Below are 17,011 nucleotides of genomic sequence, written 5' to 3' on the forward strand. Positions count from 1 at the left end.
CCCCCCCCTTCCTCCCTCTCTCTCCCTCTCTCTGTGTCACACACACTACTTTCTTCTCTGTCTTTAGGACTTCTTGAGTGTGAAAGTTTTAAAAACCCTGAAGAAACCCTGTTACTACTTTCACCTTTACTCTTTCCCTTTCTTACACATAAGGAGGTGAAGATAACAGTTTCTAGATTTTTATATAAACATTTTAAAGAAAAGTATCCCATGGAAACCAGCGTTTTCAAAAATTCAAGGGCACCCTTAAAGTGCCCCAAAATTATTTTACATATTTTTTCATTCTATCCTTTTTTTCTTAAGTACCAACAGTCAAAATGAATTATGAATTATTTCTTATATTATTGTTTTCTGCTTTTCCTTAACTTTTTAAAAAAGAACTATTTCCAGAAGGACAGTTATTTTGTACTTTGTGAGAAAATTTTTCAGGTATTTATATTGTTTTATGTGTCATAGGAAGGAAAATCCCCTCGGCAGTGTCTGAAGGAAGGAAACTGCAAAGCTTTGAAATACTCATTTTTTGAGTGTAAAAGATCAGTGGTAAGTAGCTAACGATTTTTAAAAGCTTGTGATAGAAATTAGCTCTGTGGAGTTAAATATGTGAGTGACTTAGTAATTATAAATAGGTTGCAGTGATATCACTTGGAAAAAAAGATGTATTTTTTCTTGCCCAGTGAATTAACGTGAGGTGGCATTCATGCACACCCACAGCTGATTGTTCCCTTATTGCTGTTATGCTAACCACAGCAGCTAAACTTCATGGATTTTTGAAAGAGAGTTCAGTCTTGGCAGGTGTAGATGGGGCACAGTTGATGTTGGTCACTGTGTATGTGGGTCATTTGGCAGCTACACACAGACCCATAATGTGGGGTCTACGGTGCGTGCACTGTGCCTTACATGTTGGTGTGATTAGGAGAAGATGTTGGTGTCTGTGTATGAATTTGTAGAGTGAGGGATTGTGGAAAGACAGCCTAAGAGGACATTACAAATCTCATGGTTTCTACTCTAGTGTTCTTTGATTCCAAAGATCTACAAAGATCTTTGGAATAGAAACCAGGAGCCTTCTCTTTGTGAAAAGAAAATACGAAATCAGAAAAATGGACATCCCTCTAAAGACAGCAGTTAACTTGGACTTGAACCTGCTTTTGTTTGTTGAGGGACAGCACTCAGATCCCTTCCCTTTTGTTGATAGGAGAAGCAGAAGAGTACAGGATATTATGATCTGGGAGGCCAGACAAGAACTTGAGCATGTTTGCTAACTAACCAGATCCTGGGAGGTGTAAAGTTAGATTAAATTTAGCCATGCTCTCTTTCTTTTCTCAAGTGACACAGTTCTTTGCCATGTTTTCCCGTCATTTAATGTAAGAAAAGAGGATTTTCTTGCCTTCTCTCACATAGTTTGTTACCCATGTAAGATGCAAGCCTTTAGATCTTTCAAGAATGTCAGATCATGTTTAAATAATTGAGAAGTTATAAAGAACAGTTACTGTAAGAGGTGATGAGTTGTCCTTTTTAATCGTAATGATTGAATTTGTAATAAACTCCCTGTAATTCGTGGCCTGAACATCAGTCTTTGATCTCCAAAGAACTTTAAGAAATCAGAACATGTAAAAATTCTCCACAATTTATCTACCTTCTGCAGAAATTTGTAACCATCTTGAATAAAAAGTAAACGTGCTTCTGACCATTTCAAATATCAGTACAAGGCAGAGCTTCACTCATGCTTTTGGACTCCAGAAAGAGCAGTATAGGGAACTTTTTAGCAGACTTAGAGATTCTTGCAGCCTTTAAGACTGTGACTCACTGTTAGTCCTCCAGCATAGTGGAGTTGCCTCACACTTAACTGATGGAACTTATGCACTCTTGGCAAAAACCTGAAACAAAATAATTTAAATTGTGCTGGTAATTTTGCTTAATATTTCAAACAGTGAGTGTATGACCCAGAGTGAAGGTGAGATGGTGAGTTTGAATCGGCTGTTCCCTCTTAATATAAGCTTCTCATCATCCTGATCATGATTCCCATGTTTGAAGATTATTTATTTATTTTTTGAATATGTGGCTCTTAGCTACTTTGTCTAGTGCTCAGATGAAGAAATAGCAGTCTGTCCCACACTGGCTGTGTTGTCCTCATTAATAGGGTTTAACTCTAAAATAATTCCTTCCTATGGAATTTCTGGGAAGTGGTATTGACTGTCTATGCAGTTTTGCCTTCTCTATTGACTAGTGACTAGGACCCTTCACACTACCACACCACCCTTAAGAAGTGGCTGCACTGTGAGGCTTAAGTGAAAGAACATAGAATTGACCTATGAGTAGTAATTTAAGGACTTTTAATACTAAAGTGTCAGTAACATTGTTCAAGGCTCTTTCCTCTTTTCAGTTACTATTTAAAGATTTAAAAAACACTTGAATATTAACCCAAACAAAACCTAATTAGAAAGTCGTTTGTTTGAAGAACAACATACATTGAGTGTACTTCAGAGAAAAAGATAAATGAAATTTGGACTCAAGAAGAAAATCCTTATTGTGACCTTAAATGGAACTTTCGTTTTTAATGCCATCTTTTTTTTCCCCCGCCTTGGGAGCTGTGACCATTGCCTTTTTGAGTGTGCTGGAAACTGGTTTACTTCTCTCATATAGTGACACCCGTTACCAAATCTGTGTTTAATTATGGTGTCCAGAATATTATTTAATTGTATATTTATTTTCAGTTGGATGCCAGATCAAGATTCAGGGGAAGAAAAGGATATTGATACTACTATGTTGAAACCAAGATGAAAACAACAAAGGATTTTCTCTGTCATTAAAACAGAGAAGCCAAAATAAGAAACATACTTTTTGTTACATCCGTTCGGTTGGAGCAGTTTCTTCCTCCATGGAACACTGAAGAAAATGGATGAGTATGTATGAAGTAAATGCTTCCCTTGCTCTAAGTTATTTTTAGAAGAAAAATTTAATTGAATAGTTATGAGCTAAGAACATACTAGATGTGTTTTAAGAATTGTTCTGAAGCACAGAGAATGGAAAGATTGTTATTTTCAAACTTGACCTCTCAACCAAATGACACAGTTTGTACATCCTTCGTGAATATTGTGAAGGCCACTAATGGGACTGTTAAAATTAGGATAAAACTTTCTTTTATTCAGTCTGTACTATTTAGTTCTAAAATAAATTGTGTTTGATTCCTTGGAGAAGAAATGCTTCCCTTGCACTGAATCACTGAAGTAACAAACCTCAAAACATTAATATCACTCATTAGGCATAGCTGGATCCAGAGCCTGGGATTATGCTGCCAGGGCTCCTTGCCTCCATCTCTTGACTGTTTTTCTCTGCTTCCTGACCTCGTTTTTAGGCTGGCCCTCTCTACATAATGGGAAAGAGGCCAGTGTCTGCCCAAAGCACACATCCTTAAGGTCTGTGACCCAAAAAGAAGAGAGATAACCTCCTTTTCTAGGGTCCGCTAATCAGACCCTACAAAAGGATTCTTCTGTGGAACACCTGCCCCTGAATTAGACCTGTAGTCCCTGTGGAAAAAGGGATGGGACCCCATGATCTTGGCCAGGCCTGGGTCTTATGCACTGTATTTGGTAACTCATGTCAGAATCTCATTGAATGAATGCTGGGTTTTATCCTAAAAGGAAAGAAGGATTCAGAGCCAGTAGGTATTGACTATAGAAGGCAAGACTGAAAACCATGAAATGCTTGTAAAAGGTTAGAGTCATGTAATTTTATTCCAGTCACATAATACAGTAGAGCCAGATGTGAATCCAAGTTTCCAGTTTTTTTTTTTTCAGTATTGAAGAATAATGGAAGGACCCATAGCTTCTTCATAGACCTGCAGTTCACTGGAGTTAAAGCAATCAAGGTATTCTGTAGCTCATTTGCTTTCTTAAAGGTTCACCTAAAGTTGTAAGAATTCCACATCAGCACTGATCCTTGTTGCAGAAATTCACTGAGGTCTGTTGTATATACTAACTGGGAAAGGGAAAAGGATAGATTTTTTCAATACCTCTTGTATAGCTGTTTAAGTGCTACAACTTTTATTAAAAGTTAAGTTTGATAAGAAACTCAAATTATTTTATAGAACCCTATCTCTTTCTTAGTCACAGCTTTATTGAGAGCTTCATTGGAAGAAATTCAAATACCATAAAATTCACCCTTAAAGTATACAATTTCAGTGTTGTTTTTTTTTTTTTTTTAATAGTCACAGTCATGAAGCCCAGTTATGAAGCCATCACCACTGTCTAATTCCAGGGCACTTACATCACCCCAAAGAGAAGCCCCATCTCCATTAGCAGTTACTCCCTCCTCCCCCCCCACCTCCCACCCCCAGCTCTTGGCAACAACTCATACATTTTCTGTGTCTATAGATTTGCTTATTCTGGACATTTCATAAACATAGAAATGTGTAATATGTGGCCTTTTGTGACTGGCTTCTTTCACCATGTTTTCAAGTTTCATCTGTATGTAGCATCTATCTGTACTTCATTGCTTTTTATTGCTGAATAATATACCATAGTATAGATATACCACATTTTTTTAATCCATTCATCAGTTGAGGAAATTTGGGGTTATTTGCACTTTGGGGCTATTATGACTAATGATATGAACATTTATTAATGAGTTTTATCCAGACATGTTTCATTTCTTTGGGTTAAATACCTAAGAGTGGTATTACTGTGTTGTATGATAACTCCAACTTTAACTGATAAACTGCCAAACTTTTCCACAGTGGCTACATCATTTTACATTCCCACCAGTAATGTATGAGGATTTTAATTCCTCCATATCACCAATAGTTGTTATTTTTCACCTTTTGGGTTTTTTTATTATAACTTCTTAAAAATTTTATTTTTTAAAATTTTTATTGGAGTATAGTTGATTTACAATGTTGTGTAGTTTCAGGTGTACAGCAAAGTGAATCAGTAATACATAAACATACACTCACTCTTTTTTAGATTCTTTTCCCATATATGCCATTACAGAGTATTGAGTAGAGTTTCCTGTGCTATACAGTAGGTCCTTCTTAGTTATCTATTTTATATATAGTAGTGGGTATATGTCCCTATCCCTATCTCCCAATTTATCCCCACTCCCTCCCTTACCCCCTGGTAACCATAAGCTTGTTTTCTACATCTGTAACTTTATTTCTGTTTTGTAGGTAAGTTCATTTGTACTCTTTTCTTAGATTCCACATATAAGGCATATCGTACGATATTTGTCTTTCTCTGTCTGACCTACTTCACTCAGTATGACAGTCTCTAGGATCATCCGTCTTGCTGCAGACGGCATTATTTCGTTCTTTTTTATGGCTGAGTAATATTCCATTGTATATATGTACCACACCTTCTTTATCCATTCCTCTGTCGATGGACACTTAGGTTGCTTCCATGTCCTGGCTATTGTAAATAGTGCTGTAACGAATATTGGGGTGCTTTATCTTTTTGTTTATTTATTTATGGCTGTGTTGCTTCTTCGTCGCTGTGCACGGGCTTTCTCTAGTTATGGTGAGCAGGGGCTACTTTTCGTTGTGGTGTGCGGGCTTCTCACTGCAGTGGCTTCTCGTTGCAGAGCAGGGCTCTAGGCATGTGGGCTTCAGTAGTTGTGGCACTAGAGTGCAGACTCAGTAGCTGTGGTGCACGGGCTTAGTTGTTCCACATCATGTGGGATCTTCCCAGACCGAGGCTCAAACCCGTGTCCCCTACATTGGCATGCGGATTCTTAACCATTGGGAGGTCCCCATGTATCTTTTTGAATTATGGTTTTCTCCAGACATATGCCCAGGAGTGGGATTGCTGGATCATATAGTAGCTCTATTTTTAATTTTTTCAGGAACCTCCATACTGTTCTCCATAGTGGCTGTACCAATTAACCTTCCCACCGACAGTGTAGGGGGGTTCCCCTTTCTCCATAGCCTCTCCGGCATTTCTCGTTTGTAAATTTTTTGATGATGGCCATTCTGACTGGTGTCAGGTGATACCTCATTGTAGTTTTGATTTGCATTTCTCTAATAATTAGCAATGTTGAGCATCTTTTCATGTGCTTTTTAGCCATCTGTATGTCTTCTTTGGAGAAATGTCTATTTAGATCTTCTGCCTATTTTTTGATTGAGTTGTTTGTTTTTTTGTTATTGAGCTGCATGAGCTGTTTGTACATTTTGGAGATTAATCCCTTGTCGGTTGCTTCGTTTGCAAATATTTTCTCCCATTTTGAAGACTGTCTTTTTGTTTTGTTGATGGTTTCCTTCGCTGTGCAAAAGCTTTTAAGTTTCATTAGGTCCCATTTGTTTGTTTTTTATTTTCATTACTCGAGGAGGTTGATCAAGAAAGATCTTGCTGTGATTTATGTCAAAGAGTGTTCTGCCTATGTTTTCCTCTAAGAGTTTTACAAGGTCTTTAATCCATTTTGAGTTTATTTTTGTGTATGGTGTTAGGGACTGTTTTAATTTCATTCATTTACATGTAGTTGTCCAGTTTTCCTAGCACCACTTATTGAAGAGACTGTTTTTTCTCCATTGTGTATTCTTGCCTCCTTTGTCATAGATTAGGTAACCACAGGTGTGTGGGTTTATCTCTGGGCTTTCTGTCCTGTTCCGTTGATCAGTATTTCTGTTTTTGTGCCAGTACCGTACTGTTTTGATGACTGTAGCTTTGTAGTATACTCTGAAGTCAGGGAGCCTGATTGCTCCAGCTCAGTTTTTCTTTCTCAAGATTGCTTTGGCTATTTGGGGTCTTTTGCGTTTCCATACAAATTGTAAAATTTCTTGTTCTAATTCGGTGAAAAATGCCAGTGGTAGTTTAATAGGGATTGCATTGAATCTGTAGATTGCTTTGGGTAGTATAGTCATTTTCACAATATTGATGCTTCCAATCCAAGAACATGGTGTATCTCTCCATCTGTTTGTGTCATCTTTGATTTCTTTCATCAGTATCTTATAGTTTTCTGAGTACAGGTCTTTTGCCTCCTTAAGTAGGTTTAGCCCTAGGTTATTTTATTCTTTTTGATGAGGTGGTAAATGGGATTGTTTTCTTGATTTCTCTTTCTGATATTTTGTTGTTAATATATAGGAATGCAAGAGATTGCTGTGTATTAATTTTGTATCCTGCAACTTTACCAAATTCATTGATGAGCTTTAGTAGTTTTCTGGTAGCATATTTAGGATTTTCTACAATAGTATCATATCGTCTGCAAATAGTGACAGTTTTACTTCTTCTTTTCCAATTTGGATTCCTTTTTCTTTTCTGATAGCCGTGGCTAGGACTTCCAAAACTATGTTGAATAAAAGTGGCAAGAGTGGACATCCTTGTCTTGTTCCTGATCTTAGAGGAAGTGCTTTCAGTTTTTCACCATTGAGAATGACGTTCTCTCTGGGTTTGTCATATATGGCCTTTATTATGTTGAGGTAGGTTCCCTCTATGCCCACTTTCTGGAGAGTTTTTATCATAAGTGGGAGTTGAATTTTGTCAAAAGCTTTTTCTGCATCTGTTGAGGTGATCATAGGGTTTTTATTCTTCAGTTTGTTGATGTGGTTTATCACACTGATTTGCAGATACTGAAAAATCCTTGCATCCCTGGATGAGTGCCACTTGATCATGTTGTGTCATCCTTCGAATGTGTTGTTGGATTTGGTTTGCTAGTATTTTGTTGAGGATTTTTGCGTCTTTGTTCATCAGTGATATTGGCCTGTAATTTTCTTTTTTTGTGATAGCTTTGTCTGGTTTTGGTATCAGGGTGATGTTGGCCTCGTAGAATGAGCTTGGGAGTGTTTCCTCCTCTGCAATTTTTTGGAAGAGTTTCAGAAGGGTAGGTGTTAACTCTTCTCTAAATGTTTACAAGAATTCACCTGTGAAGCCATCTAGTCCTGGACTTTTGTTTCTTGGAAGATTTTTAATCACAGTTTCAATTTCAGTACTTGTGATTAGTCTGTTCATATTTTCTATTTCTTCCAGGTTCAGTCTTGGAAGGTTGTACCTTTCTAAGAATTTGTCTATTTCTTCTAGATTGTCCATTCTATTGGTGTGTAGTTGCTTGTAGTAGTCTCTTACTATCCTTGGTATTTCTGTGGTGTCCACTGTAACTTTTTTCACTTCTAATTTTTAATGATTGGAGTCCTCTCCCTTTTTTTCTTGATGAGTCTGCCTAAAGTTTTATCAATTTTGTTTATCTTCTCAAAGAACCAGCTTTTAGTTTCATTGATCTTTGCTATTGTTTTCTTTGTCTCTATTTCATTTATTTCTGCTCTGATCTTTATGATTTCTTTCCTTCTACTAACTCTGGGTTTTGTTTGTTCTTCTTTCTGTAGTTGCTTCAGGTATAAGGTTAGGTTATTCGAGATTTTTTTGTTTCTTGAAATAAGATTGTATTGCTGTAAACTTCCTTCTTAGAACTGCTTTAGCTGCATCCCATAGGTTTTGGATCGTCATGTTTACATTGTTGTTTGTAGGTAGTTTTTGATTTCTTCAGTGTTCCATTGGTTATATAGTAACATATTGTTTAGCCTCCATGTGTTTGTGTTTTTTTTACAGTTTTTTTTTTCCTGTAGCTGATTTCTAATCTCATAGCGATGTGATTAGAAAAGATGCTTGATATGATTTCAATTTTTTAAAATTTACCGAGGCTTGATTTGTGACTCAACATGTGATCTCTCCAGGAGAATGTTTCCTGTGCACTTGAGAAGAAAGTGTATTCTGCTGCTTTTGGATGGAATGTCCTGTAAATATTAATTAAGTCTGTCTGGTCTAATGTGTCATTTAAGGCTTGTGTTTCCTTATTAATTTTCTGTCTGGATGATCTGTCCATTGGTGTAAGTGGGGTGTTAAAGTCCCCCACTGTTACTTGTTACTGTCAATTTCCCCTTTTATGTCTTATATATTTTTTGTCTTATGTATAAGCATTTGCCTTATATATTCATGTGCTCCTGTGTTGGGTGCAAAACAAGACTCATATGTATGCTGTCTACAGGAGACCTACTTCAGACCTAGGGACACATACAGACTGAAAGTGAGGATATGGAAAAATATATTCCATGCAAATGGAAATCAGAAGAAAGCTGGAGTAGCAATACTCATATCAGACAAAGTAGACTTTAAAATAAAGACTGTTACAAGAAACAAGGAAGGACACTACATAATGATCAAGGGATCAGTCCAAGAAAAAGATATAACAATTGTAAATAAATATGCACCCAACATAGGAGCACCTCAATATATTTTTCATCTTTTCGATTGCAGTCATTCTATTTGGTTATGAAGTGTTATCGAATTGGGATTTTGATTGGCATTTCCCTAATGGCTAATGATATTGAGCATGTTTTCATGTGCTTATTGGCCATTTGTATATGTTTGTAAAAATGTCTATTCAGTCAGATCCTTTGTCCAATTTTCATTTGAGTTGTCTTTTTATTGTGATTTTTTGTTTTTTATTTTTGTATATTAGGTATACAAGTTCCTTTTAAAGACAAATGATTGGCCTTTGACATGTTTTCTCCCAGTTTGTAGTTTATCTTCACTTTCTTGATGCTGTCTTTTGGAGCAGATGTTAATTTTGATGAATTCCAATTTTTCCTTTTGCTGTATCTAAAGGAAACCACTGCCTCTTCCAAGCTTATGGAAATTTATTCCTGTTTTCGTCTGAGAGTTTAGTTTTAGCTGACATGTAGGTCTATAATCTATTTACAACATAATTTCTGAGATCTTTATTAGTGCCTATATTTTTAAGTTTTAGTTGTGATAAAATGTACATAATGAAAAATTTAACATCTTAACCATTTTTAAGTATATAGTTCAATAGTGTTATGTAATTCAGCTTGTTATGCAACCAGTCACCAGAACTCTTCTCATCTTGCAAAACTGAAACTCTGTACCAATTAAACAACTCCCCATTACCCTGTCCTCCCTCCCACCCGCTGGTAACCACCAATTCTACTGATGTTGAGCACCATTTTATCATATCAGGTCTTTGTTAACTATTTATAGATCTTCTTTGGAGAAATATCTATTCAAGTTCTTTGCCCATTTTTAAAAAGTGTTGTTTGCTCTTTTGTTAAGTTCTAGATGTTCTTTGTATATTATGATATTAACTCCTTACCACATATGTGATCTGGATATGTTTTCTCCCATTTCTTTTCACTCTGTTGATCGTGTTCTTTTGATGCATAGTTTGCAATTTTGATATAGTCCAGTTTATCTGTTTTTACTTTTGTCACCTGTGCTTTTGGTATTGTAGCCAAGAAATCATTGCCCTATCCAAGAAAGCTCTTCCCCTAAGTTTTCTCCTAGGAGCTGTATTGTTTTACTTCTTATGTTTAGATCTTTGTTCCAATTTGAGTTGATATAAGGTAAGGGTCCAGTTTTAGTCTTTTGCATGTGGATATCCAGTTTTCCCAATACTGCTGAGAAGATCGTCCTTTCCTCGTTGAATGGTCTTCTGTGTTGTTTAAAATTATTTGCCCATCTATACCAGGGTTTATTTCTCGCCTTTTTATTCCACTGCACTATGTGTCTGTCTTTAAGCCAGTGCCCCACTGGTTTTTTTTTTTTTTTTTTTTGCAGTACGCGGGCCTCTCACTGTTGTGGCTTTCTCCCGTTGTGGAGCACAGGCTCCAGACGCGCAGGCTCAGCGGCCATGGCTCACGGGCCCAGCAGCTCTGCAGTATGTGGGATCTTCCCGGACCGGGGTACAAGCCCATGTCCACTGCATCGGCAGGCGGACTCTCAGCCACTGCGCCACCAGGGAAGCCCTGCCACACTGTTTTAATTACTGTCGTTTTCTATTAAGTTTTGAAATCAGGAAGTACTAGACCTCCAACTTTGTTCTTTTTCAAGATTGTTTTGGCTATTCAGAGTCCCTTGAGATTCCATGTGAATCTTAGAATGGATTTTTCTATTTCTGCAAAAAACACCAATGGGATTTTCACAGGGAGTATGTTGAATCTGTACACTTTGGATAGTACTGGCATCTTAACAGTATAAATTCTTCCAATCCATTCATATGGGATTTCTTTCCATTTATTGGTGTCTTCTTTAATTTTTTTCAGCAGCTTTTTGTAGTTTTCAGTATGTTAGACTTCTGTGTCTGTGGTTAGGTTTATTTCTAATTATCTTACTCTTTTTGACTCTGTTGTAAGTGGAATTGCTTTTTAAATTTTCTTTTCAGATTTTTCATTGAATGATGGATTAACATGTAATTTTTATTGTTAAATATAACAGAAAGGTACATAGGGTATTGTTTTTTTCATTGAGGCATAGTTGATTTACAATGTTTTATTAGTTTCAAGTGTACAACACAGTGATTCAAAATCATTTTAGATTATAATCCATTTAAAGTTATAAAATATTGGCTATATTTTCTGTGCTGTACAATATATTTTTGTAGTTTGTTTTATACATAGTAGTTTGTACTTCTTAATCCTGTACCCATGTCTTGCCCCTCCCCCCTTCCCTCTAGTAACCACTAGTAGCCACTAATTTGTTCTGTGTTATATCTGTGAGTCTGGTTGTTTTGTTATATTCGTTTTATGTTTTAGATTACAGATGTAAGTGATAAATAGTTTTGTCTTTGTCTTATTTCACTAAGCATGATGCCCTCCAGGTCTGTCTACATTGTTGCAAATGGCAAAGTTTCATTCTTTTTTATGGCTGAGTGGTAGTCTAGTGTGTGTGTGTGTGTGTGTGTGTGTGTGTGTACTTGTACATATATATATATACACACCACGTCTTCTTTATCTACATATCTGTTGATGGACACTTAGGTTGCTTCCATATATTGGCTATTGTAAATAATGCTGCTGTGGACATTGGGGCATATTAATCTTTTCAAATCAGTGTTTTCATTTTCTTTGGCTATATACCCAGGAGCAGAATTACTGGCTCATACAGTAGTTCTAGTTTGAGTTTTTTGAGGAATATCCATACTGTTTCCATAGTGACTGCACCAGTTTACATTCCCACCAACAGAGTACACGGGCTCCCTTTTTTCCACCTCCTCACCAACATTTGTTATTGGTGTTCTTTTTGATGATAGCCATTTTGACAGGTGTGAGGTGATATCTTGTTGTGGTTTTGATTGGCATTTCTCTGATGATTAGTGATATTAGTGATTTTCGTATGCCTGTTGGCCATCTGTATGTTGTCTTTGGAAAAATATCTTTTCAGGTTTTCTGCCCATTTTAAAATCAGGTTTTTTTCTTTTTTTGATATTGAGCTGTATGAGCTCTTTATATATTTTGGATATCAACCCCTGATTGGTCATATCATTTTCAAATATTTTCTCTCATTCAGTAGGCTGTCTTTTCATTCTGTCAGTGGTTTCCTTTGCTCTACAAAAATTTTTAAGTTTAATTAGATCCCATTTATTTTTGCTTTTGTTTTCTTTGCCTTAGGAGACAGATCTAAAAAATTGCTACAATTTATCAGTGTTCTATGTTTTCTTCTAGGATTTTTTTTATGGTTTCCAGTCTTACACTTAGGTTTTTAGTCCATTTTGAGTTTATTTTTTGTATGTGGTGAGAGAAAATGTTCTGATTTCATTCTTTTACATGTCGCTGTCCAGTTTTCCTAGCACCGCTTATTGAAGAGACCGTCTTTTCCCCATTTGTATATTCTTGCCTCCTCTGTCATAGGTTAATTGACCATAAGTGTGTGGGTTTATTTCTGGGCTGTCTATTCTGTTCCACTGCTATGTGTCTGTTTTTGTGCCAGTACCATACTGGTTTGATGACTATAGCTTTGTAGTATAGTCCGAAGTCATGGAGTATGATAACTCCAGCTCTGTTCTTCTTTCTGAAGATTGCTTTGGCTATTTGGGGTCTTTGTGTTTCCATACAAAGTTTAGAATTATTTGTTGTGGTACTTTGAAAAATGCCATTGGTATTTTGATAAGGATTTCACTGAATCTGTAGATTGCCCTGGGTAGTATGGTCATTTTAACAATACTGATTCTTCCAGTCCATGAACATGGTACAATGTATCGTTCCATCTGTCATCTTCAATTTTTTCATCACTGTCTCACAGTTTTCCGAGTAAAGGTCTTTGATCTCCTTAGTTAGATTTATTGTTAGGTATTTTATTCTTTTTGATGCAGTGGTAAATGGGGTTGTTTTCCCAATTTCTCATTCTGAAAGTTCATTGTTAGTGTATAGAAATGCAACATATTCCTGTATATTAATTTTGTATCCTGCAACTTTACTGAATTCATTGATGAACTCTAGTAGTTTTTTGGTGGCATCTTTAGGATTTTCTTCATATAGTATCATGTCATCTGCAAGCAGGGACAGTTTTATTTCTTCCTTTCCAATTTAATCTCCTTTTATTTCTGTTTCTTGTCTGATTTCTGTGGCTAAGACTTCCAACACTATTTTGAATAAAAGTGGCAAGTGGGCATTCTTGTCTTGTTTCTGATCTTAGAGGAAATGTTTTTAGCTTTTCACTGTTGAGTGTGATGTTAGCTGTGGGCTTATCGTATATGGCCTTTACTATGTTGAGGTATGTTCCCTCTATAGCCACTTTCTGGAGAGTTATAAATGGTTGTTGAATTTTGTTAAAAGCTTTTTTGCATGTATTGAGATGATCATATGATTTTTTTGTTGTTTTGTTTTTTGATTATATGATTTTTATTCTTCAGTTTGTTAATGTGGTATATATCACATTGGTTGATTTGCAGATAATGAACCATCCTTGTCTCCCGGAGATTAACTCCAGTTGATCATGTTGTATGATCTTCTTAATGTATTGTTGAATTCAATTTGCTAGTATTTTGTTGAGGATTTTTATATCTGTGTTCATCAGTGATATTGGCCTGTAATTTTCTTTTTTGTGATATCTTTGCTTATGGTATCAGGGTGATGCTGGCCTCCTAAAATGAGTTTGGAAACACTCCTTCCTTTACAGTATTTTGGAATAGTTTGAGAAGGATTAAGTGTTAACTCTTCTCTAAATGTTTGGTAGAATTTACCTGTGAAGCCATCTGCTCCTGGGCTTTTGTTTGTTGGGATTTTTTTATTTTTATTTTTAAGCTGTTGCTATAAACTTCTGTCTTAGAACTCCTTTTGCTGGGTCCCATAGATTTTGGATCACTGTGTTTTTCTTTTCATTTGTCTTCAGGTATGTTTTGATTTCCTCTTTGATTTCTTCAGTGATCCATCGGTTGTTTAGTTGTATATTGTTTAGCCTCCACATGTTTGTGTTTCTTGTAGTTGATTTCTAGTCTGATAGCATTGTGGTCAAAAAAGATGTTTGATGATTTCAATTTTCTTAAATATGCTGAGGCTTTATTGCCTAGCATGTGATCTATCCTGAAAAATGTTCGATGTGTGCTTGAAAAGAATGCATTCTCCTTTCTCTTGGATGGAATGTTCTATATATATTAAGTCCATCTGGTCTAATTTGTCATTTAAGGCCACAGTGTTTTCTTACTGATTTTCTTTCTGGATGACCTGTCCATTGATGTGGGTGGGGTGTTAAAAGTCCCCTACTATTACTGTGTTACTGGTGGTTTGTACCTTTTTATCTGTTAGTATATGCTTTATGTATTTAGGTACTCCTATGTGGGGTGCATATATATTTACAATTGTTATATCTTCTTGATGGCTTGGTCATTATATAATGTCCTTCTTTGTCTCTTTATATAGTCTTTGTTTTAAAGGTGGGTTTTTTTTGTTTGGGGTCTAATATTGCTACCCCAACTTTGTTGTGATTTCCATTTGCAGGGAGTACCTTTTTCTATCCGCTTTCTGTCTGTGTGTCTTTAGATCAGAAGTAAGTCTGGTAGGCCTCATATGTATGGGTCTTGTTTTTCTATCCATTCAGTTACGCTGTGTCTTTTGACTGGAGCATTTAGCTCATTTACATTTAAAGTAATTATTGATAGATGTGTACTTACTGCTGTTTTGTTAATTGGGGGTTGTTTTTGTAGTTCTTTTTAGTTCTTTTTTGTTCCTTTCTTCTTTTGTTCTCTTCCCTTGTGATTTGATGACTATCTTCAGTATGTTTGGAGTCCGTTCTCTTTTTCGCGTGTGCATCTATTACTGACTTTTGGCTTGTAGTTACCATGAGGTTTATGTATAGCTCTCTCTATATATACACACGTATATATATATATATATATATATATATATATATATATATATATAATGATTATTTTAAGTTGCTAATCTCTTAACATGAAATGCATTTTAACAACCCTGCATTTTTGCTCCCCTCCCTCAACACTTACTGGTTTTCATGTCATATTTTACAGCTTTGTGTATCTATTAACTACTTAAAGAAGATGTCGATGACTTTACTTTTTTCTTTTAACCTTCTACTAGCTTTGTACGTGGTTAATTTACTACCTTCACTGTATATTTATCTTTATCAATGAGCTTTTTCCTTTCCTGATTCTCATGTTTCTAGTAATGGCCTTTTCTGCTTAGAGAAGTTCCTTTAATATTTCTTGTAAAGCTGGTTTTTTGGAGCTAACTCTTTTAGCTCTTGTCTGTAAAACTTTTGATCTCTCCATCAATCAGAATGAAAGCTTTGCTGGGTAGATTATTGGTTGTAGGTTTCCCCTTTTATCACTTTAAATATATTGTGCCACCGCCTTTCGGCCTGCAGCGTTTTTGTGCCTGCCCACTGGTGTGTGAGGTTGGTCCCAATATAGTGTTTTTATAATGTTGCCAGTTAACTATCATCCAGATCAACAGAATACTGTCTGAACCCTCTGTAATGCTTAACATTGCTCAGAGACCTGCCTGCTCATCCCCAAGAGAAAACCACTGTCCTAGTGTTTGCCACACTATACTATTAACTTTGCCTTCTCCCTTGAGCCTGTTGAATTTGGCTCCTTGTAATGTGTTTAGAGTAACTGATTATATACAGAGAAAAGCAATAGTCTAGTGCTGAAATAAGATTTCAACTGAACATCAAAAAAAAATCTTTTCATTCGGTGAGCTTTTTTGAATAGCTCCTGTGTGACAGGCATTGCACTTGCTGTTGTAACTCAGAGTAACATGCTGGGCAAAGTAAAAGGTAAGTAACATGCTGAATGAGAGGTGCATAATATAATATGCATATAGTCAAGGCTGATTGAGGACATATTTTTTTAAGGGCCAGCTCATTTTGTGGAGAGAAATCGCCATAGAAAAGGGCATGCCTGAGATGGGCCTTGAAGGAGGAATAAGAAAGCTATGGGGAGGTGGTCCAGATGAGAGGGAGTGTGGATGTGGACCAGAGCTGTGAGTGTGTGGATGGAAATTATGGAATGGGTTGAAGAGATATGATCTTAGTGGCTGATGGGATGTGGAGGGGAGGGAAGGTGACCCCAGGGTGGAAGGTGAGGTCATTTATCAGAGGCGAGCTCAGCCAGCTTGCGGGGGGTGGGGGGGGGATGCATGAGTTTGGCAAGGCACTCAAGTAGAATGACTGAGATATGGTTGGATGTTTAGATGGATCTGGAAATTTGGTAGTCGTCATTAGCAATTGAGTGGTAATTTATTCTATATGAATGACTAATAAGATATTTCAGGAAAAGCATATGAAGTACAATAGAAGGAAACCTAGGGACCACCACAGTGCTAGTGGTGGATGGAGGACAACAAGTCAATCAGAGTGAAGAGGCAGAGTGAGAGACCAGGAAAGGAAAACCACAGAAGCCAAGGGCAGGGCGAGCAGCAGGGAGGAAGTGATGAACTGCCATATGCCTCTACATCCATCTCTCAAATGCAGCTATGTTCTTCCTTGCTCTGGAAACAAGCACACTTCCTGTCCTCTCCAACCTGGCTGTTTTTTGTTAAATGGTACAACCGAGACTGACAGCACCATAAAGATTTATAATTGAACGCAGACCTGCCTGGACTGGCTGAAAAGGCCCACTGGAAGCCTGGTGCAGGAAGAGTCATTGCAAAGTAGTGCTGAAGCACAAAAGGGGTCTGAGGAGGGATTTGGAGTGCAGATATTCTGTTCCCACCCTCTCAGGAATCTGTGTCGGAGCTTGGGTAGTGATAACTGTAATAAAAAGAAGACAAAGTTAGGGCTTC

General features: G+C 36.7%; 2 protein-coding genes across 4 annotated transcripts in view; one reads left to right on the forward strand and one right to left on the reverse strand.

The window, feature by feature from the left end:
* The window catches only part of LOC114900313 (cytochrome c oxidase assembly factor 5), a 9,050-nt gene extending 5,838 nt beyond the window's left edge, over positions 1-3,212 (forward strand). Inside the window, exons 2-3 of the mRNA XM_029231369.1 lie at positions 457-540; positions 2,712-3,212. Coding sequence (XP_029087202.1) covers positions 457-540; positions 2,712-2,753 — 126 coding nt within the window. The 3' untranslated portion in view covers positions 2,754-3,212. The remainder of the gene's footprint in view (positions 1-456; positions 541-2,711) is intronic.
* Positions 3,213-3,740: 528 nt separating this feature from the next.
* INPP4A (inositol polyphosphate-4-phosphatase type I A) overlaps positions 3,741-17,011 on the reverse strand; it is a 149,189-nt gene continuing 135,918 nt past the window's right edge. Inside the window, exons 25-26 of one of the 3 annotated variants that reach the window (XR_003794821.1) lie at positions 16,821-16,979; positions 3,741-3,975 (exon numbers count right to left, since the gene is read on the reverse strand). The gene's annotated coding sequence lies outside the window, so the exon portion shown is untranslated. Of the gene's footprint in view, positions 3,976-15,153; positions 16,980-17,011 lie in introns of those variants that run through there. The other 2 variants (XR_003794822.1, XR_003794820.1) reach the window with 2 other exon arrangements.

This window comes from Monodon monoceros, unplaced genomic scaffold (assembly GCF_005190385.1).
Source record: "Monodon monoceros isolate NGI ecotype Baffin Bay Population unplaced genomic scaffold, NGI_Narwhal_1 Super_Scaffold_19, whole genome shotgun sequence".
Lineage (NCBI taxonomy): Eukaryota > Metazoa > Chordata > Mammalia > Artiodactyla > Monodontidae > Monodon > Monodon monoceros.